This window comes from Prionailurus viverrinus, chromosome E1, assembly GCF_022837055.1.
Source record: "Prionailurus viverrinus isolate Anna chromosome E1, UM_Priviv_1.0, whole genome shotgun sequence".
NCBI classification, from domain to species: Eukaryota; Metazoa; Chordata; class Mammalia; order Carnivora; family Felidae; genus Prionailurus; species Prionailurus viverrinus.
Genome location: NC_062574.1, coordinates 11,499,111 through 11,521,402, shown reverse-complemented (window position 1 = coordinate 11,521,402; position 22,292 = coordinate 11,499,111). Strand labels below are relative to the sequence as shown.

Genomic DNA, 22,292 nt, shown 5'->3' with positions numbered 1-22,292 from the left:
TTCACCTGGGTTTCAGGGAACTTCAAGGGTCCATGGTGGGCCTAGCTGTTAGTGAGCTCTGCATTGGCTCCTCCCCCCACCAAAGGAGGCAGGGCTGAACCAGCCACCAGGACAGTCACTGTCCCAGGAGCTGTAACTCGGGGCTTCTTTGCCACCCTCCTGCCAGGAATGTGCCTGTTAGCTCTTCCTCAGTATCCCACCAACCGGAGCTTGCTCTGTACTTTTTTTTTCTGAAGCTTATTTATGTATTGAGAGAGAGAGAAAAAAAGGGCACACACAAACAAATGGGGGGGGGGCAGAGAGAAGGAGACAGGGAGAGAAAGAATCCCCAGCAGGCTCCAAACTGCCAGCACAGACCTAGATGCAGGGCTCGAACTCATGAACCGTGAGATCGTAACCCAAGCCAAAGTGAGACGCTTAACCAACAGAACCACCCAGGCGCCCTGAACTTGCTCTTTTTTTTTTTCTTTTTTAAGTAAACTCTACCCCCAATTCGGTGCTTGAACTCATGACCCCGAGATCAAGAGTCGCTCGCTCTACAGACGGAGCCAGCCAGGCGCCCCTAATTGCTCAAATATTGAAGTCCCAATTAGAAAAACCAAAGGTGAGACAGAATGGAGATAGGCCTCCCAGCCTCTGGAGATGAGAGAATTCTGAAGGAATACTTACTCCGTTACTGGCATTTTGAACTGATCGGCCTGACCTGTATCGTTCGAACCTAATGGGGAAGGGAAAGCAGAGTAAGGGGCATGACGTGGCACAGTGATGCTCCCTGGTCCCGTGAAGAGCTCCTGGGGACAGAGCCTCCAGGAAAGGAGACCAATCGGGGCCACCTGGGGACCAGGGAAAGTGGATCTCCCCACACACAACTTCACCACGCCTTCCTCCGTAGGGGGCGCTGCCCTGGAGGAGAACCAGCCTCCAGGCTCACCCACAAGCCGGCTGAGGGGAGGGAGGAAGGTGCTGGTTGGCACATCCAGGGGACCAAAAGCTTTCCCAGCTGTCCCCTCACATCCTGGGCCCAGAGTGCCTCTCTTGCCCCTAGAGGGGGTGGCTGGGCCAACCACTTTACCTGGGGGATGCTCAGAGGTCTATTTGCAAAGCCAGGAGAGACGCGCAGCCCCCTCCCTATTTCACAGAGCCGTGCTAGGAGTGATGAGCCTGTGTCGCTAAAATGCCCCCAGCTCAGCTTGCTGGTGGAAAGGGGTGCACACAGGGCAGACAGCCAGAGGAGGAAGACAAGCACAGGCCCCTGGCAGGGCCAGAAGACTCCCCAGTAGCTGAGGATGGGACTCAGCTTGGAGTGACCACAGTGAGCCTCTCCTGTGGCATACCCAAGTCACTCTCACACCAGGTGGGAACACAAGAGCAATTGTGAGGCACGTGTGTAGGCTGCCCTTGCACTTAAGAGTTCCAAAACGTCATGGGCAAAGCAGTAGCTAAGAGACTTTCTCCAGCCAGAGGCTAGAGACAGCAGGGTTTATGGAGATCTGCTGTCCTTCCACATAGGTCTCCCCACTGGCCGGGGTCTGTGCCTGGTGACCAGTGATCCCCAGGAAGGACCATCTGGTTAGGCGATACGTATCCACTGTGGTCGCAAGAAAGATTTGTGTGTTTTTATGAGCCATGGCCTATAAGGAGAAGGGGAGTATCAACCCATCTGAAAAGTTTCTAATCCTGGGGTACCTTTCCCCCACCATCTTCGAGGGACGATCAGTCTTATCAAAAGGTCTCAAGCCAGAATGGTACCTCAGGGCTGCTGGCCCAGGCTTTGCTTCTTAATTTGTGGTCAGACTGGGCATGGTAGACTCGGGAAAATGCCCACTTTAGCCCGTCTTCCTATCCTAGGAGGGGCTGAAATGGGTTTAACAGGTGAAAGGCCACGCCCATTAAAAGTAGAGAAACCAGAACCACATGACAAAACTGAGGGGTTTCGGGCTGGGAGTTGAGGCACCCCATATCTGCTCCTCATCTCCAACAGACACACGAGGCTCCTGGGTAGCTCCACATTCTTACTGCAGAGGTTTCTTTGTCTGTCAGATGGACAAAGGACCACCCCCCCACCCATCCCTACTATCAGAGTCAAAGCTGAGACAAGGCCCAGGGCTGGGACACCCAGAGCAAAATCACCCTCGAAGTTTCCTAGATGCAAGTTATCTGTCACATTGACCCTAACTGATGCCAGGTCCCCATGTCTCCGAGGGCCTCAGACTTAGGAGAAGGTTGGCCTGGTCAAGGTGCTTTCTGGTGCCTTCACTGGGGGGAAGCCCAAGGTACAGGCACCGGAGTGATGATATGGGAGCTGTACCTGCCATTACCTCCTATTGACAACTGCTGCTCCCGGGGGAGGCTTTGGAAAAGGAAAAGAATTTTCAAGTTGGTTACCTCAAATCCAAAAATGATTTGGCTGCAGAAAGAACTCAAATGAACGTGTATGTACGCATGTGTGAGTGTGTGTGTGTGTGTGTGTGTGTGTGTGTGTGTGTGTGTGTGTTTCCCTAAGCAGCAGCATCCGGCACTTACACCCTGCCTTCTTTGGAACACTCTAGACACACTGACATTTGCAAAGGGAGGGAAAAATCTTTTTCTTCTTTTTTTAAAGATGGGAAAGAGGAAATCTTTTTTCCTTAGTAGAGAATCCCCCCCGCCCCCCCCTTAATCCTTTTCAAACTCAAAGGATCTTCAAAGGAGCAGGTGTGAAGCTCTGGGGCCCTGCCCTCCCCACCCTCGAGGGGCTGGGGGTACTGGGGAAGGCTGGGCGGCCTGAGGCTTGCAAAGGGCAGAGCCGAATTCCCCACGTCACCTTCCGCCCAGCCGGCCCGGTTCCCAGGAGAACCGGAGAAGCATTTTCCCAGTCAGCCGGGGAACACATTAGCATCTCTGATGACCGTTTTCCAACTCTAATCTCTCCCTCCCCCTCTCTCCATTGTTGAGGAAAGAAATCCCTCTGCCAGGGCACCAGCCTTTCCCAGGGAGAAGAAGGGCCCTAACCCCCACCTCTCGTAGCGGAGGAAGACGTTGTTGAGGTCATCGTTGACGTGCAGCAGCTCCTCGGTGACCTCCTCGTTGGACACGCGGGAGATGAGTTCCACGATGCGCTGCTGCATGGCCCGGCAGGTCCTGTTCAGCTCCTAGGGAACACACGCGCCTCTGGCTAGCCTGATGGGGACGCTTTTGGTCACATTCCATTTCCTTTGGGAAAATGTGCGCCAATTCTTAAAAGTCACAAAAAGAGTGCACGCTTGTCCAGAAAGCTGGACGTGGGTGGGATGCAAAGTGGAAGGCTCCTCTCTGCCTCCTGTCACCGCAGGGGAAGTAAGCTCTTGTTCAATAGACGGACAAGCGTCCACAGCTAGCCCGTCGTACGTACATCGGTACGTGTTTGCGCAGACCGTTCCTTACATCTAAGAACAGGATTCTTTGCAGCTTGCTTTTTCTCTTCAGCAAAATACTCTCGACAACCTTTTTTCCCACGGCTTTGTACAGACAGCCTCGTCCCTTCGTGTATTATAATACACTTCCCCTTCCCCCAACTGCTGGGCATTCAGGCTGAGGCCTCTTTTTGGCCGGCCCAAACAGCACCAAGGAACATTCGCGCACACACACACGTGCTCCTGCATCTGTGCCAGTGCTTCCACAGGACAAGCTACTAGAAGCGGAATTTCTGGGTGAAAGGGCATGGTCCTTTAGAACACAGACTGGTAACAGCAGAAGACCCTCCAAAGAAAGAGATCAGTTTTTACACTCCCGGCAGCACGACCACACCAGGTGTATTTCGGTGGCGCGTCTGACATTTCGCTGAGGTCTGAGCTCAGCAAGCTCTGATGTTCCTTCCCAGCTGATGACTCTCATGAACTCCCAGTCACCACTGGGGCCCTCTCTACCCCCGGAAGGACTATCCCTCTGAAGACAGACCCTTACCACTTTGTAGCCTGGCTACTGAAGGCTTTTCCTGTTCCAGATGGCAGCCAGACTCAGGCTCTCGTTGAAACTTGCCTGTGGAGCTCCCTCACCTACCTGCCAGGGCTCCTTGCCATCCTGTATCCCAGACTGGCCCTGCAGCATCCCTGAGTACAGGAAGAGCCTAAGGACAAAAGCTCCGAGTCCCAATGGGGGCGAAGCAGGGGACAGCTTGTCCCTGCCCACCTAGACGCAGGAGGCAGCTGATGACCCAGTGAATGAAGGGGCTGAGGGCAGGGGCAGAGGTCCTTCCTTCTCACAGCTCGGCCTCAAGACCACCTCCTTTTGAAATGTTTCTGGTAGAAGTCACTGCTCTAACTCACTGCACACACACGATCTCTGTTCAGCTCTGTATTTTGCCCAGAGCTTGGCTAGAACTAGGTTTCTCCTCCCACTAGACCATGAACTCCATGAGGGAGGTGCCACCATTTATTCCCCCTCATGCCCTGTGCGGAGCTACACGCAGGGAAAAGGCCTAGGAATTATCTGCTGAGTGGACCACAGAGGTGGCCAAACGCAAAGCAGGGAATCCAGGCACCCAATGGCGCCCTGTAACACTGTGCTCACTGCACATGGGGTGTTATGACCGGGCTCCTGGTCCGCCTCACGCCCTACACTCTACACTGAAGCTTCTTGAGGGCAGAGACGGCATCCTTTGTCCCCGTTTCTCCAGTACCCATGACTGACACGTAGGAGCTACTCCCTAAATGCTCCAGGGAGAATTACTGAAGGCAAGTTGCATTCCTTCTGTCCACACTCGGTCCAAGGCACCGAAATAGTGCTCTCTTACACGCATTCACACACACATTCTTGCTTCACCACTGAAGGGGGATGCGTGTCCTAGGCTTGATCCTGCAGGTAAGAGCAAGGTCGGGACTTCGACGGACCTGTCCATCACAGAATAAGTAGACCATGACCAGCCAGACACCAGGCCTGGACACGGCTTCTGCTGTCACCCCTCCCCTGGCTGCTCGGCCTGCGGGGACTGCTTCCCCAAGAGCGGAGGCAGCTGAGGAAAGCGGCTCAGCCCACGTGGGTCAGCCCAGAATCACCCCATTCCAGCTGTAATTTCCAAGACAGAAGGTATCTAGATTTAGACAGCTGGGTACAAACTAGTCTGGTGTTTACCGGCAGAAAAACAGCTTCATCTGGAGATTCTCTGGCTTGTTGCGCCCGGTCTCTCTGGTTATGGAAACACTGCCTTGGTCATGGGTCTACCCAGTTGCTGGCCCTCTGTAGAGTTAGAATGCTAATGTTTCTCTTGGTTCTAGGGACAGCAAGCCCAGTGTCTAGACCTTCTGATTTTTTCTATGAACAGATTCCCACTCTTGGTTCTCCTAAGACCCCCATTGTTTGTTTGGGAGAAGGCAGGATCATCCTGGAAATAGGAGGCTCCCAGCAAATCACTGGATAGTCAAAACTCCTCTCTCCCTACCCCCGAGCTGGTACTTCCGGTGCCAGCTGAGCCCTGGCCAGATCAGCCCAGGCAGGGAGTGGCATTCCCACCAGCAGGAGATGCAGAGGAGGGGAGGTCAGAAGCAGGCTGAGGCTGGAGGAAGAAGGATGGGGGCCTGGACTCTACGGTGCTCTGAGTCCTCGGTGCATGCAAACCACCAGCTCCCCATCACTGTCCTCACTCAGTTATCCACGTCAGCTTAGCCTTCTACCTAGCACTCTCTCCACTCAGAGAATGGGGAATTCTCCTTCACCTAGAATCTAATTTTCCCTCTCCAGGACTCATCCCAGGCCCCAGTGACCCAGTAGTAAACACTTATAAACATACAGCCATGTGTCTGAATAACAAGAGGCAAATACCAAAAATGAATTGCACCAGACATTATGCCCAGTAAAGAGTGAAATACCACAAAATGGCCACTCTCTACCATTGTGAATGGCTCGTATCCCCAGGCCGGCCAGGAGAGGGGCATTCAGGAACTGGCCTGGGACTTGGAGCCTTTCCAGAACTCGAGTGATGGACTGTCACACTAACTGCCATGGATGCTGGTGGACACTCACAGGTCAAATCCAGTCACCACAGGAACAGTCAAAGCCAAAGGCCCAGTGGAAACCCAAATTACAGACACAAAGTACGCTCATGAGTGAGGGCTAAAATGAAGCCAGGCCATCAACATAAAACAAAACAAAGCGAAACGAAAGCCCACAGAGGCACTTATGAAAGAAGCCATCACAGTAGATTGCATGAAGGACTCCAGGAGCCAGGACTGACATGAACGGTATAAATGATTGTAGTATTTCTAATACACTGTTAAGAGTTCAAGGAGTACCTGCTTAGGGCCAAGAAGGAAACACGGATTTAGATGAACTTTAAAAGACCAGCCCCCGTCAACCAAAAGAAAAAAGACGCTTGGCCATTCTCGGGTAGCAGATCCTGCCCAGCGCTTTGGAAGACACGCCAGAGACCAGCCAAAGAGCATGGGAATGGAGGAGTGGGAGAGACGGAGCCTGGGGACACAGGAGGCCGGGCAGTGGACAGAGCAAAGAGGCGCAGCGCCTGCCTCTCTGCTGTCTGCCAGGACCCCTTCCTGGGCCACCCTGTCACTCCCTCTCCCTGGGTGATGGCGTGCCTGGTATAGAAGAGACCGGCACTCAAGGTGTTTGCCAAAGATCTCTGAGGAGCCAAAGGAGCTCGATCTTTTCTGGAGACTCCCCCCAACCCCAACCTTCTCAAGACTTCCACAGCACTCTGGACATACCTCTACTCGGGGCTGCGGCCCCAGGTCGCCAGAGCCCCTCCATCAGAGCCTCAAATAAGTGAAGACCAGCCCTTACCCCCACCGTAACCACTGGAAGCCTCCGAACGCAGAGCAGCCCTCAAGGATGGTCTACCGGAACCCACGGAGAACCAAACCAGATCCCTCAGAAGGTGGCAGGGAGCGTCTCAATAACATGGCTCCAGATGCCCAAAGCACAGAACCACTAGATGAAAAAGGGCAGGGCTGGATTCAGTCTCCCCCATGGAGCCCAGGCCCTCCCGTGTGCTGGGAACCAAGTGGCAGGCAGCAAGCAGCCATGACTGACTAGATCAGCTCTCCGAGCCTCCAGCACCCTCTGGAACGGTTTCTCTCCGGGGAAGGAAAAGGGGGTCAGCGAAGTGCTGAAGCTCTGCAGAGTGCCGCTAAAGTGCCTCCACAGCATGGGGTTTTGGGACACCCCACCCCATGGCAGCTTTTATCTATTTTAAACAGTACAAGGGCGTCTGAGTGGCTCAGTCGGTTAAGTACCCAACTCTTGGTTTCTGCTCAGGTCGTGACCTCACGTTCACGGAACCGAGCCCCGAGTCCGGGTCTGCACTGACGTGGCAGGAGCCTGCTTAGGATTCTCTCTCTCTCCCCCTCGCTCTCTGCCCATCCCCCGCTCATGCTTTCTCACACGCTGTCTCTCAAAATAAATAAACACTGCAGTTCTCTGGAGAATTTTACTTGTGGAGAAAAGGGTTCCATTTCTTTACAGAGGCGTTTGGAAAGTGCTAGATGATTTCTGAGACCTCTCCTGGCTCTAACATTACGACTCAGCTCTTGGGAAGAATGAGACCCAAGGGCAGAGAATGTGTGATCTCATGAACTGCAGAAACCAGAAACACCTGCTCTGAGCTTGCACCTGCTGCCTTGCTCCCACAGCCTCCAGCTGGCGTGGGCAGTGAGATGGCCCCCGACCCACCCCATGGGCAAAGCCACTGTGGCCCAACCCGAGAGAGGTCCCCAGACACCTCCCAAAGAGCTTTGCCTAAACTGGCCCCGAGAGTCTGGCCTGGAGCTTCTAAATCAAGGATGTCCAAGGGTCTCTGCACAGAGAAAGTTTTACCATCTCCTTCCTTCAAGTTTTTAAGTCACCACCTTCTTTTTCTGTTTGTTTAATTTTAAAGAATCTCCACACCCAACGTGGGGCTCGAACTTCACAACCCCAAGACGAAGAGTTGCAAGCTCCACTGAATGAGCCAGCCAGCACTGAATGTGACCCTAAGTCATCATCATTTTTTTTTTTTTAATGTTTGTTTATTTCTGAAAGGGAGAGAGCGAGCACAAGAATGGAGTAGAGACACAGACACAGGGAGACAGAGGATCCCAAGAGGGCTCCTCCCTGACAGCAGAGAGCCGACACAGGGCTCAAACTCAGAAACCTCGAGATCAAGACACGGGCCAAAGTAGGATGCTTAAGTGACTGAGCCACCCCGGCGCTCCATCGTCTTAAAATAAATAAACAGTGAGAAAAAAGACAGAGATCAAAGGGGAGAGAAGAACCAGAATGTTGAGATTTCTGCCACCAACCACCAGCTGGCCGCCTGCATGACCTTCATGGGGTCACACGCAGCCAGACCCAGGGCAGGCGCAGTTGGGGAGACCTTCCTCTGCCTACCTCCATCTCTAAACCAACCAAACGGAGCGACTTTCTTCTGGCCCGAAGTCTTGCCCAGGTCGTCCTTCCCACTGTGCAACAGCCAGGACAGGAATTTCCTACGTGTTGAAGATTTCGGCTTCTCAACAGAGGAGGAGAACAGCTGGTCAGTGTTCTTTGTGCGAAAGCCCTCCATCGATCAGAACGTATTAAAATATCCTCTTTCTAATTAATCCCAATGCCTTTATCTTTTCTTCAAGGGACATTCTCATCCCCACCTCATAAAACAATCTTTTAATCATCTTTATGGATTTCCTCTGAACCCTCTCCAAGTTCTAAGGAGCACGGAACAAGGTCCTGAAGATCTCTTTTCTATAGCTGCAAAGGAAGGGGGGAGGAAGGAGGAGAAACTCTTTGTTGAAGAGAAGGGGGGATAATGAAGCTAAACATGTAGAATAAACTAGATTTCTCTAGAGAAAATGGTCCTGGACATCCTGGTTTTTGCTGAAATGATGCAAGACGCAAGAGGGGATATACCATCTGCTACTTGAAGAAACAATGCGGAGGAGGGCTTCTTTTATTATCTGACGGATGGCCACGTAGGAATGCCCAATTTTGGCATCACTGGATTAATTAAAAGTTATTACTATTTGAAGACAAAGCTCAAGAGGCTAATTTGGGAGAGACAGAGAATACCGAATGACAGCCTCGGGATCTTTTAAAGATTTCAAACACTGGACTCACGGGCTGCGGCTAAGGACGTGAACTCTAGCAGACACAGATGCAGTCTCAAATTTCAGGCCCGGACCCAAGTGCCCACACACAGGATGGGGGAAGACCTGGCTTACCGGCCATATGAGAAAGAGATGGAAGGTTTTGTGTTGATGGAAGTGCTCTCCATTTACAGCATCCGACTCCTGCTGAGGACTGACAGGTCATCTACGAGGTGGGCGGCCAACAGCCACGTTTGTCCCACACAGAGACTGGGCCGTGGAAGGGCTTATGGCAGTCCTCAAACATTTAAGGACCCACCTTGCCAAAGAAGACTTTGTTTTGTTCTGTCGTCAAAGATGACAGACCAGGGTAGCAGCTACAGGGAGACAGACTTTAGCTCACTGTATAGAAGGGGGTGCCGATGGTAATCACGGGGGCTCCAACTTGCGTATGATGGGCCTGTGCGCCACCTCAAATAGACGATTCCTACCCTTCTAAGCTGAGTGTGATCACTCTGGGCCCTGAGGGGTAGGCGACTGGCCCAGTATCGCCCAGCCTGTCAGCGGGAGGGCCTGGATGTGAACCCGGTGGCTCTTTCTGCCTCACCGCAGCGCTTCCCAAAGTCTAACTAGGACGTGCATTTGGAAACGAAATGCTTCCATGGGCTCACGTGAACAGCCTGTCGTGTCAAGAAGATGTTAAGAAAGATGAGGCAGGGACACCAGGCAACACGCTGTAGCTGGAATCCGAGCACATGTGTGGAGCCGGCCTGCCGAGGACGACTCTCCCAGCTCAGGGAGTGGAGGATCTCACACGGCACAGTGTTCCCTCTGGGCACCCTGCCTCAGTTTCCCTCAGGGTCTCCGGCTACGCTGACAGCACAGCATGAGGAGTGGCCTCCGCTTCCCTTGAAGCAAATGGCTCTCCTGCTGAGGTTCGCTGTGGCTCTGCTCAAGGCCACACCTGAAAATGCTCTGCTAGGCACAGGAAGCAATCGGGACGTCCCCGGCCGTGGTTATGGTCGCCACACCGATGCGTCCCGGGACCGACACCTACAATTTCCGCTCTTTGCATCTCCTCCTACCCAGCAGCTTACACTCCAATCGGGAGCAGCTTCTGTTGGCGTGAACATTTGGGGTGGTGACAAATGGGTTTATTTCCATGGCCCTGGCCAGCACTGTGAGCTCTGGACAGCTTCTACCCTGAGCAATCTGGCTGCCCTCCAGCTCAACTGAGGGGTCCTCGGGGCACATTCCAATCCCATCACTTTCCAAGCAGATGGTGGCATTTTCCCATGTGGCAGTCTCGCTGTCTGGGGTGGCCCTGGCCTTTGGGAGCCCCTGCCCAGCTGGCTCCAACTGTCCCAGGAAGAAGAAGAGGGAAGATGTCAAGAATGACTGAGGAGCGAGGCCAGTGGCAAGGAGAGCCGTGGCTGTTCACACAGAGCTGCCCAACTCCTGAATCTCCCGTGTTGGAAGGCCAGCCTCCCACTGGCACCCGGAGTCGTTCCTTCTCTGTTTGATTTATACGATAGCAGGGAGGGCTGGTAGGCTTGGAGTTGGAACAAAACAGAGGGAAGGAAAACGTCATGGGAAGCAACCTATTTTTGAAAACTGTGAGCTGATGCCAGGAGATTAGGTTCTGTTTGTCTTGGCTGATGGGCTTGTTTAAACACACACACACACACACACACACACACACACACACGCATGCACGCACGCATGCACGGAGTATGCTTGCTGTCTGGGTCTGCTATGGCTGTCTGGAAGCATGCTGGCTTTGTTTGGCCCACCCCCTGCTGCCAGGAGCTCAGCTCTGTCCACTGCAAACCCCCTGTCAGCAGGAATTCGGACGCTGACACAGCACAACGCTGCCTCAAGAGGCCCTCTCAGTTTCTCGATTGTTTCTGGACTGCTCTCAGATTCCAGTGCCTGGAAGAACTCCCCATGCAGGCTGGGAATGGAGGTCAGTGACGCATTAAGGGGACACTGGGTCCCCTGCGGTGGAAAGCTGGACCTGCCAAACAGGCCAACCTGGTCTGCTGCAGGTGTCAGGGGTGAGGTCTGCGAGAGGCCGCTCAGGGCTCCTCGTTCGGGCCGGTTGAGAGTACTCGGTTTGGCTTCAAGAGCAACCCGATGTCACGGCTTCGTGGAGAGGAGCTGTTTCCTGTCTGCCTCCTGCACCAGGCTGGGAGGTCCTCCAGAGCAGAGACCACACTCCATGTACCTCTGCTTTGCTCCGTGTCAGCCCCAGAACAGGCCTTCACCCACCCTCACCTCACCTCCTTAGGAGCCGACGGCTTCCCAGGAGGAAGCAGGCACAACAAGAGGCTGCCTGGGACCAGGTCACTTTCGCTGTGCACACTGCTGAAAGGCAGGGCCATCAGAGCCGGGCCTTCATAGGCTTCGAGCTGTGTGCCAGCAGCAGGGTGGGAGGTACGGCGCCTGGGGGGGCCAAGACTGACGACTCTGAGCGCCAGACAAGAACAGCAGAAGCAGGCACGTCGTGAGGCACTCCTGCCAGCTCGCCAAGCCAGTCTGGCTCCTGACCTGTTTACTCAAGCATCTTGCCTCCCGCTGAAAAGATCCTGGCACCTGCGGTTTATGGCACCCTTTCTCCACCCCTCCAGAAGGTCACTGCTTCTAAGGGCAGTGCGGGTGCCATTTTCTACAAGTGCCAGAGTCGTCTGAGATGGGTGTGGTGGAGATCTGGTCACTAGCTTTGGATCTGGCTGGCTCAGACACTAGTCTGAGGGCGGCCCTGCAGGCTGGCCCTGCTACTGGACCCCTCTCTGTCATGCCCCCAGACCCACTCGGCGTCCAGGGGGTGAGGAGGCCAGTTAGCAACGGGTCCTCAGGAACCATAATGTTGGCGACCCCAGCCCAGAATCCTCAGTATTCAGTAAAAGAAAAGGAGCTTCTACTTAATTTCAGTCTCAGGAGTCTCTGGGGGATAAAGTGTGGCTAGAAGGGCTCCCTCATGTAGGAAAGGTTGAGGAGGTCCTGTCACAAATGTTTACGACATAATGTTGAGGAAGCAAAGCAATACGCAAAACGGGGCACATAACAGGATCTCAACTACACCTGAAATGAAAACAAACGTGAAAAAAATGCATCAAAACATCGACAGGGGTTACTTGTGGATGCTGGAATCAAAGAAAATGAGTTATCTTCTTCCTTATACTTCCTTCATCTTTTGAGGGGCACGTGTTCTACAGTGGGCAATTTATTATCAGGGCAAAAAATGTTATGAAGGCAAGTAAAAAGGAGAGCCTGGTGCTGGCATCTGATCGCTGCCAGGAAGCATGAGGCTGAGTGTGAGCCTACATGTCCCTTCCCACGACAGTCCCCCCGGGCTCCGCTCCTGCCTCACTGCCGCTTCCCCAGGTCCAGACCTTCCACAAGACGAGGCCCCCCCTCACCTGCAGCAACTCCAGATCGGACGAATCCTCCTGCCCGGGGACCATCTCTGTTAACATCTCAGACATGACTTTTGTGTTTCCTCGAACGACGTCCAGTTCACTCCGAAGCCTGGCAATCTGTTAGGCCGGGGAGGTGGGAGTGGGGAGGAAAGCAGGAAGGAGAGGTCAGTCAACCTGAACCTGTCTGGTGACAGTCCCATTCACTGTGACATGTAGGTCACTCCTCTGCATGTGCTGGGCAGAAGGCGGCTTCTTATCTCACTCTGGTCTGGGTGTGAGGGCGATGGCAGCTCTAAGGGAGAAGCAAATGTGGGAGTGAGGCCACCCCCACGGGGCCCTTGGTTAACCAAGAGTTTGTCACGGGTGACGCTGCTGTGACACTGAGGCAGCGCTGTACAGGGAAAGAGCGCCGGGTCCAGTGTGGACTGAGCTGGCTTGTGGCTCGGCCCTCCCACAGCAAGACTCTGAGTGGGGCATTAATCTCCCCAGGCCTCCGTCCCTATTCTTGCCAGTGAAAGTGGTGGAGTGTGTGATCCCCAAGGGCTCTTCAGGACTGGGGTCCTCATAAGGAACCCCCTCGTCACAGACTCTGGCCCCAGGAGTGCACAATCTAAGCACTATGGTCCTCTGAGAGGCTGGCTGGCGTTAGCTGCACTTTCCCAGTGTGGCAAGAATGAGGGAGAGGGACCAGAAGAAGACTCCAGGGGAGACCCCCTTGCAAGTCAGCTCCCTACCAAGGTCCCTTTGAAAACTACCTGCCCTTCCCATCCAACAGAGCTCCCCAAGGCCTGGGCCTGGGCCCTCTTTCTTGCAGTAGGGACACTGTAAAGGACAGGTGTTAATCTGAGCCTCAGTTCCTCAGCTATGCAAAGGTGAAAACGACGCCTCACAGGGCTGCTGTGAGTAACCCAAGTGAAACCCTGCAAGGTGCTGGCCCACAGGCACCCAGTATCGATCCCTTTTCCACTAAAACATCCAGAGAACTGGGTTTGCTATGGCTCTTAACTGCGCTTTGACCTAATTCAAATGACACCTTCTCTCCTCACTGAAGCCTCTCCTGACTCTCCCCTGCCCTCCCTGAGGCAGAACCAAGCAGCGCACCTCCTACCGCAGACCCCCGCCCCTGTCCTGGCTGACCTCCTGGGGACAGGGACTCTGCTGAGTTGAGGTCTGCACTCCGAGCACAGGGATAGCGACAGGAGACTTCGATAAATATGTACTGGATGGAAAATGGACAAATGGTCAATGAGAGCATTGGGTGAGATCCCTAGAGGCTCTTCTCCCCTCCGGTTCTGCCCAGTGGGCGAAGTCCTCCCCAGACTTAGCCAGAAGAGCTTTCTGACCCTGGAAGCTCAGGAATGCAACAGACACCACATGGGATCAGAAGGGTCCTCAAAGCTAGGCTGCTCTTCCACTCTCCCCCTTTCTCCAGACTGTTCTGGCTGCTGGCAGGGCTCTTCCCAAGCTCCCACGCAACCGACAAAGAGTCAGTGGAGGGTCTCAGTGACCATCCAACTCCAGACATGTCAGACTTCCCTCTGGGCAGAAAGGGACACAGTTTTGCCCGTAGCAGCAGAGCCTGCCGCCAGGGACCCCCTTCCCCAGGGCTTCCCTTCTGGGGACAGGTCCTGGCCACTGTGAGTAGCGAGAAAGGGCAGAATGGAATGAACAGAATAGCACGTTATTGTACAGCCCGTGTTTTAGCTGTGGGTTTCGACCTCCTCTCCTCAAAAGGGCACGCGGCACTCGGGGGGACTATCACGAGGCCGCCCCATCCAGCTGCCCGACAAGCTCATGCCTACTCTGGGGGTGGGTAAGAGGAAGAACCACCGCCCCGCTCTACTAACGGTCGACGGAGGTTAAAGTGACCCAGCTGAAGCCTCACAGTGAGGAGCAGAGTGGGGACTCAAGTCCAGGCCCGCCTGACCTCCAGCTCACCTCCTCCTGCTCGCCTCCTCGGGGCCGCCAGAGAACGGAAACGTGAGCAACCCTGGCACAACACTTCGGTTAACCACGCCTCATCGCTTGACCCCTCTGTCTATGTGGGCTTCCGTAAATAATGACGTTGTCACAAACACTGGAATGGATTTTCTTTTTTCAAGTCTGATCAGTTCTCAAATTTTACTGAATGGCAATTCTACAGATTCATCTAAATACTAGTCTCCACGACTCGTCTAAAAAAATCCAGGGTTGGGATTTCAATGGCATTGGCCTCTCAGGAAATAACTCAGGGAAGGTGGGCAGGGTTTGGGATAAAGGCAGGAAGAATGCTTCCTAAGGGCCTTCCTCATCCCGGCCTCGGCCTCACGGCACCTTGCTGAGCAGGTCACTGGCCTCTGATGGCTGACGCCTCTTACAGGATCAATCCAAACCGCTCCGCGTGACTCACGAGGCTGTTCACAACGCAACTCCATGGCTGTGCGCTGGCCTCAGCCTCTGTCTCTCCGATCCTGCACCTGCACTGATCCCCCAAACCCTCCACCTGCTGCTCCCTCGAGCGCCCGCTCCTCCACGCCTCCGGCGCATGCCTTGTCAGACAAGCCCCGCTCCGGCTTCGAGAGCCTCAGCAGCACCGGCTCCCGGGGCTGCCCTCCAGGTAGCACTAACTCTCAGCTCCTGCCCCCGCAACCGCACCACCACACTGTCCACGCAGCCTCTGCACCCATCTCCCCACTGCACGGTGGGCCCTCCCTTCCGTCTGTGGGTCGCGGACACTAGCACAATGCCTGGTCAGGGAAAGCATCCATACATCTCCAGGAAGGGCGAGCAAGGACAGTCGGCCGACTTGCCTATGGCCTGGAAGTGTGCAAGTACCTGTTCTGAATTGGCCGTGATGGGGCCAGTCACGCTCAAAGCCGGGGCCTGTGGAGCGGAGTAGGGAGCAGGAGGCGGCGAGGAATAGGAGCTGGCACTCGTCCTCTGCTGCGACTGGGGCCTGGGCATGGTCACGGCCGGATCCACTTCGGGGACGCTCTGGCACGGCAACAACAAAGTCCTCTGTTCACCTGGGCTGCCCGTGCAGCTGGGCCCGGCGCCTACCCGCCCCGGCAGCCCCTCCCGCCACAGCCACCTGCAGGGAGGCAGCGGGCCTGGCTCTACAGCTCACCTGTGAGAGAGCTCGGGGAATCCCTGCCCCTTCTGCACCCAGTCTCTCCGTCCACAAATGGGGGGTACCAAGGGCTCCTCCCTCTACTTACCTCCCAGACAAACCAAGCAACTCAGAAAGGCAGCGCCAAGGGCACTCCATGAGAGCTCTGGTCAGGGTTCCCGTTATTAGGGCCCCCCAGAATCCGAGTGGAGGGGGGCTGCTATGAAGTTTTGCTGATCACACATCCCTATCTGGTACCAGAAGATTATATTTTGGCCTTTACAAGTAGACTAATATAAATAGCAATTATGCAATTTACCGAATGTTCTTTGTAATTATAGGCACAAAACAACGCTGTTCTGTGTCGTTATTAGAAAAATAAAACAGGTTACGTTTATTCCACAAGGCATGGTAAGTGGTTTGGAGGGATCATAATGAGAACAAAGCTTTGCAAAGTAGAATTCCTTATGCTTTCCCTTTTGAGCATCTCAGAAAGCCTCAACGTTAACTGTGTTCACAGAAGAGACCTGCACAGGCACTCTGGACTCCTTGTCCCCATTTTGGAGATGGGCAGATGGGGCCAGTGAGGCAGAGTGTGTGTGCTGGCACAAGGCGCCTCTCTCCCAGATCCTGGAGCTTCCTGGCTTCCCCCCCGCCGGGGCCAGGCGCTGATTCCCAGCCAGTAGAGGTACTCGCTTCCCAGGATGAACGGTCACCATCACCTGCGTGCTTCTCATTCTGAAGCACAGAGCTGCCTCACGTTGTAAGAGGCTTCAGTGGGAGGAGGCCTTCTCTGGGCTTTGAATTCCAAGGCTGGAGGAATTCAAGCATGTCTGGATTGACACCGAACACTCAGTTCAAAATAAAATTTAGATCTATTTGGCTTGTACAGTCTAAAAAACTGAAAGCTGCCCTCTGCCCCACGATCAGTGACGTCACCAGCTCCTCTGCACTGCCGTGGACATGGAGGTGCTCCGGCACTCCCAAAGGGAGATTCCTGGGCCCTCGGAAAAGCGGGTGCTAGTGACCCTCATGGGATGGGCCCTCACAGGCTGGCTCCACCCAAGCAGCCATTTCCAGGAAAATCTCGGAACCGATCCCTCTGTTATATCCTCCTTGCACAGTCAGATGAGAACTGGGAGCGGGGGTGGGGGAAGACACTGCTGCCACTTAATCACCAGTCAACCAGCCGTCTCACTCCTGCATTCCCCTTGTTATTAAAAAGAAATGCCCTCGAGCTTTAAGAACGCGTGATGACAAGCTGAATAATTCAAACGGAGCAGCAGAAGGGTGGTGGCAGTGGCCTGCCCGTTCTGCAATAGGTCTTTCTAGAAAACGCCAGCTGGAAGCTTACCCGCTGTGGTGTGTGTATGGGAGACAGAGCGTCCAAGTCTGCCATGGGAAACTCGACCCCTTTCCTCTTCAGCTCCTCGTATATATGCACAACGCCGGTGAGGTCAGGACTGCTTCGAAAGGCATCAGCCCACGCCTGGGAGGATAAAAGAGGGCCTGTCAGGAAGCATTTCTCACCAAGGGCAGCCCAGGTCCTCTCTCAGAGGCCAGTGCCCCCCGACCCTCAAATGCCAATCATGCTGGCCAAACCCACTCTGCCCCCGCGCCCCCCGCCAGCGCTGCCACGACGGGGCTGGCGAAATCTGGGTTTGCAATGGTGCTGTTGAGCATGAACAAAAACACAAAAACTTAATTCAGCGTGTAGCATTTCCTTGGAGAAGATGCGGAGAAATAACACCTAAGCACTGTGGCGCATCCTAAAATGCAGGCATTTCCCTAATCGCCGGGAAATCAATTCCTGGCGATGCTTAGCTGAAGGGCGTGCGGAGGCTGCCTCGCTGCCGTGCCCGCGGGATGCCATCGGGACCGGAGTGCCGCGGCTCTGCTCGGCAGAGCTCCCGTGGGCAGAGGCAGGAACCGTAGGCAAATTGAGCAGAAAGGAAAGGAGAAATTGATGTGTGGCGGAAATAAAGGCTAATGCAAGGTCTCCTCAGTGGATCAGAGAGCGCAAAAGTGGAGACCACCTCGCCTGGCCAGAAAGGGGAGGTGGCAGAGGCTCAGGGGAGGGCGAGCCCGGAGCTGCCCACCGTGGCAACGCCCACGTGCCCACATCGGAGAAGCCATTGGAAAGCACGGCCACAAGAGCCCCTTCGCTGAAAACACAACACAGAGAGCAAAGAACGAACATCCCAGTAGACACTGATCATTGATTCATGACACTCAAAAAAGAATTTAAATATTTGGTTCTTTGGAAGTTACAGGAACCAAAAACAAACAAACAAACAAAAAAGCAGCATCTCCAAAGGGCTCCCCCAAAACGAAGCCCAGCTCTTCAAAACGGTCCTGTCACCCTATACGTACCCAGAAGAGGCAGCGCGGCGTCTCGCGCCCACGGTTCCGTTGCCAATTCTGCTGTTGTCACAAGCATTTCCCTGCCTCCCTGGCTCTAGCACTGCGTTCCAACCAATCCTGAGGCAGCCCCAGAAACTCTATCTCTAACCACCAGACCCACTTGAAGTTAAAAGGTCAGTTTCCAAAAAGCCTTGCTCATTACGACTGATACATCTCACCACAAACATTACTGTCAGCCTGGCTTCCTTGATCCATTTATCGAATGTGCACACTCAGGGATTTAATGCCCGCTTGAGGACGGCCCCTCTCGGCCGACACTTCCTCCTGGATTCTGAGTGGGGCCCATGGTGCCTGCGGAGGCCCATTGGAGCACCAGCTGGAGAGCAGCACCCCTGAGGCCTGCCCCCCCCAGGGAGTGCCCCGGAGCCCCATTCTCCACCAGCTGCTTTGGCTGCTGCCACCTGATTCAAAATCCAGCTGAGTCCTGCGACTCTAGCTTCAAAATGCAGCTAGCGTGTTCGTTTAGGGTCTAAGGCCAGGATTACAGTCTGTGGTGGGAGGCCAGGGAGAAAAAAGCATGATGGTCCTTCCTGCTGCCACTTCCTGCCTTGATTTCAACAGGAGGACCAACAGTTCCAGGGGACGGCTTGTCAGTTATCTTGTTCTCCACCTCAGCCAACTCCAAGATAGGAAGAATGGAAATTAAAGAACCATCACTGTGCTCTCCAGACGGGGGACAGTTCTTGGGGCACCTGCCCAAACGGCGACTCAACAGGCCCCCTTTCTCCAGTACTATGTATTCTGTGGCGCCAAGAGGGAAACACACACCCCAAGTTGGGCCAGTCAGCTTCCCCTCCACCCAGGAGCTAGGTCCCGGGCTTGGGGAGAGCTGGGCTGCTCTTCTTGGGTAGGTGACACTGTCCACTCTAGATGTGGGCAGCCACGTGCCCAGCGGGGACCAGGGAGCAAGAGCTAGCTTATACGTGGGACGTTGAGACCAGTGTGCTGAGAGGTACAGACGAGAGGACTGGCGGGCTTTTCTGATCCCTTCTGTCCCTTCCCAGGTCCAGTCACACCCAGGGTTCTGGGAAGCCCTACCTTGTCCTGACAGACTCTCCTCTTTGCCTAGGCCAGCTGGAATTAGAATTTGTTATTTGCAACCAAGCAGTCTTGGCTAAGCTACTCACTTCCCACCTGCCACTGTTTCAACCCCTGTATGAGACCCCTGTGCAGTGTGGCTGAGGTGGCCACTAACAGCACATACGTTCCTGGCAGCATTCTCTCCTGAACAAGATTCTGATGCCAACAGGGAACAGGGCAGGGGCACCTTTAAAGGAGGAGTCATAGGTGGAAACACAGAACCAGGAGAAACCCAGAGACGCTACATGCCTCTCTCATCTTCCGGGGACAATGCCCAAATACCTGTGCTCCTGTCTTCTCTCCACTAGGTCAGACGTTTGAAGGCACACACCGAGTCTCGCCCTTGCAGAGAAGGCAGTCAGACGTCATTTGTCAAGTCAGATTGAATTTCGTACTCACAGTTACCAAGCTCCATCAGAGAACACAGGAAGATGGCCAGAGAGGCTGTCCACATTCTGAGGTGACAGTGACAACACAGGAGCCTCTCTACACGATTGACCCAGCTGAGATTTCAGACTCTGCTCTAGGGGAGAGGTGGAAAACCTCAGGAAGTCTGGTCTACTCTAGGTCCCCAACCTAAAGCCAAGGAGCCACAGGGGTGGTGCTGGCAGGCTGCCCTATAGGAAAGCAAAGTGACACGGCAGTGCTGGCACTCTGAGGGGTCCCTGTCACAGGGGCTGGCTGGCTAACAACAGAGTGACCACCTCACTGCTCTTTATGGAATTCTCCCTTTTCAGGCCTATGCCTACAATGTTAGGGGGTCGAAAGACCCAGGGGAAGGTCTAGGAAGGAGAGAAGAGAGAATTTCATGCTTCTCTCTCCTTCGCTCCTTGGGATTGTACAGCAGACCCCAGACAGAGGCCTTATACCAACACAAACCGTACCCGACTTGCTTCTAAATCCCTCAAATTTTAACACAGTTTTAAATCATCAACTTTCAGATCAATGAACGACTGCTCATTTACACGATGGGTTCTGTTCTTCGCTTCTGCCATGTTCTGCTTATGCTCCCAGATCAGACCTCCTACTCCCGGTGACAGGGTCTCCAGAGAGCTGCCAGTCCATAATCTGGCCAAAGGTCCGGCCGCCGGGTCTCTGACACCTTCCAAGAACACAACACCTCCAGCAGCTCCGGCCCCCTCCTCCTCCCCAGTCAGCTCACTTTCTTTGGTGGAAAAAAAAAAAAAAACCCCTTCAGTGGAAAGAGAGTATTTTTAGACTCTGTTGCTAGGAGGAGGGGGGTGGGGAGGCAGGGCAAGGGGTAAGGGGGGGAGGCACGCAGGATAGGCATGGTCACCAGGAGGCTACCCTACTGGGATGGTATCATTTCTGTTCCTGAAAACAACCGAAGGGAAAGGCAGAGGGATATGGCACAGAGCACGAGTATCCCCATCTTCTCAACAAATGGGACCCCCCAAGAAGAAACAGAAAGGCTCACAGCCAAAGGCCAGCCAAGGGACCAGGATGGAGAGGGTGCTAAAAGTGGCAGGCAGTTCAAAGGCTGGGAGCGAGAAAGCGGCTCACCAGGCTTCCCTGCTCTCTTGCTGCAGAGAGACCAGCTCCCCTCAAGACGGGTCAATCCCTGGGTAAACGCTTCCAGCTGCCCTGCCTGGCAGTTCACACACTGGGCTCGGAGGGCAGTCTTCCCCAGGCGTACGCAGCCTGAGGGGTGTCTCTTTTGGGGGGTTCAGTGGAGCTGGGGTGGCTACGGATGGCTAGAGGGCAGCCAGGGACACAGACACCTCGATGACAGGAGGCTGGGATGTGGGGACGAGGGACAGGTGTCCACGGATTCTCGGCAGAGGGCTGCTGATGGCAAACATGTGGCTCTGGGAATGGCATCTGTGTGACCAACCTCAGGCCAACAATGCCTGTGATCAGCATCCCAGGAAAGGAATCAGAAGAAAGGGTGGGCAGGAAGCCATGGGGACACGGAAGGACAAGCACCCATTTCTCTAAGGAACAGGGAGACTGTTAGAAAAGCTGGTTTGGGGTGCCTGGGTGGCTCAGTCGGTAAGTGTCCGACTCGTGATTTTGGCTCAGGCCATAACTTCATGGTTTGTGAGTTCAAGCCCAGCATCAGGCTCTGTGCTGAGAGCACAAAGCCCGCTTGGGATTCTGTCTTCCTTTCTCTCCACCCCTCCTCCACTTGCCCTCTATCTCTGTCTCAAAATAAATAAAAATAAACTTAAAAAAAAAAAGAAGGGGCACCTAGGTGGCTTAGTCAGTTAAGTGTCCGACTTTGACTCAGGTCATGATTTCACAGTTCGTGAGTTCGAGTCCTGCGTCGGGCTCTGTGCTGACAGCTCAGAGCCTAGAGTCTGTTTTGGGTTCTGTGTCTCCCTCTCTCTCTCTGTCCCTCCCCCACTCATACTCTGTCTCTCTCTCTCAAAAATGAGTAAACTTCAAAAAGTTTTAAATAAGTAAATAATGAAAACAGAGAAAAGAAAAAAAAAAGAAAAGAGAAAAGAAAAGAAAAGAAAAGAAAAGAAAAGAAAAGAAAAGAAAAGAAAAAAGAAAAGAGAAGAAAAAAGAAAAAGCTCCCACCAGAGGCGGGAAGCAATCAAAGGGACAGTGGGCTCAGGCCATGCCTGGTTGTCAGAGCCACAGGTCTCGCAACCACCAGGAGCACCAACCAAGTGTCCTGGGCCAGGTTGGGGGGGGGGGGGGGAGGGTGGGGGGGGGGGCACTTGTCTCTATAACCCCTTGGCCTCAAAAGCTTTTCAAGTGCTGGAGTATTACTTGACAATCAAAAAGAATGAAATCTTGCCATTTGCAACTATGTGGATGGAACTAGAGGGTATTATGCTAAAAGAAGTTAGTCAGAGAAAGAAATATCGTATGACTTCACTCATATGAGGACTTTAAGACACAAAACAGATGAACATAAGGGAAGGAAAGCAAAAATAATACAAAAACAGGGAGGGGGACAAAACAGAAGAGACTCTTAAATATGTAGAACAAACAGAGGGTTACTGGAAGGGTCGTGGGAGGGGGGGATGGGCTAAATGGGTAAGGGGCACTAAAGAATCTACTCCTGAAATCACTGTTGCACTATATGCTAACTAATTTGGATGTAAATTTAAAAAGTGAAACTAAAAATTAAAACATTTAAAAAAAAAGCTTTTCAAGTGTCGATACGTTCAGAGTTTAGGGCTGCCCCTCAAATATCCCCAAGCCAGCTCAAGTGCTCCCCGGGGAGGCCCTTGGCTCTCTATCATCTGCAAGCTTCTGTCTCTCCATAAAATCGAT

At 53.8% G+C, this 22,292-nt stretch overlaps 1 protein-coding gene across 3 annotated transcripts in view; it reads right to left on the bottom strand.

Moving 5' to 3' along the window:
* The window catches only part of TOM1L2 (target of myb1 like 2 membrane trafficking protein), a 120,888-nt gene that overhangs the window by 18,487 nt on the left and 80,109 nt on the right, over positions 1-22,292 (bottom strand). For all 3 annotated transcript variants that reach the window (XM_047832066.1, XM_047832067.1, XM_047832068.1), the window contains exons 5-9: positions 16,891-17,025; positions 15,263-15,421; positions 12,449-12,565; positions 2,998-3,131; positions 670-718 (exon numbers count right to left, since the gene is read on the bottom strand). In XM_047832066.1, coding sequence (XP_047688022.1) covers positions 670-718; positions 2,998-3,131; positions 12,449-12,565; positions 15,263-15,421; positions 16,891-17,025 — 594 coding nt within the window. The remainder of the gene's footprint in view (positions 1-669; positions 719-2,997; positions 3,132-12,448; positions 12,566-15,262; positions 15,422-16,890; positions 17,026-22,292) is intronic.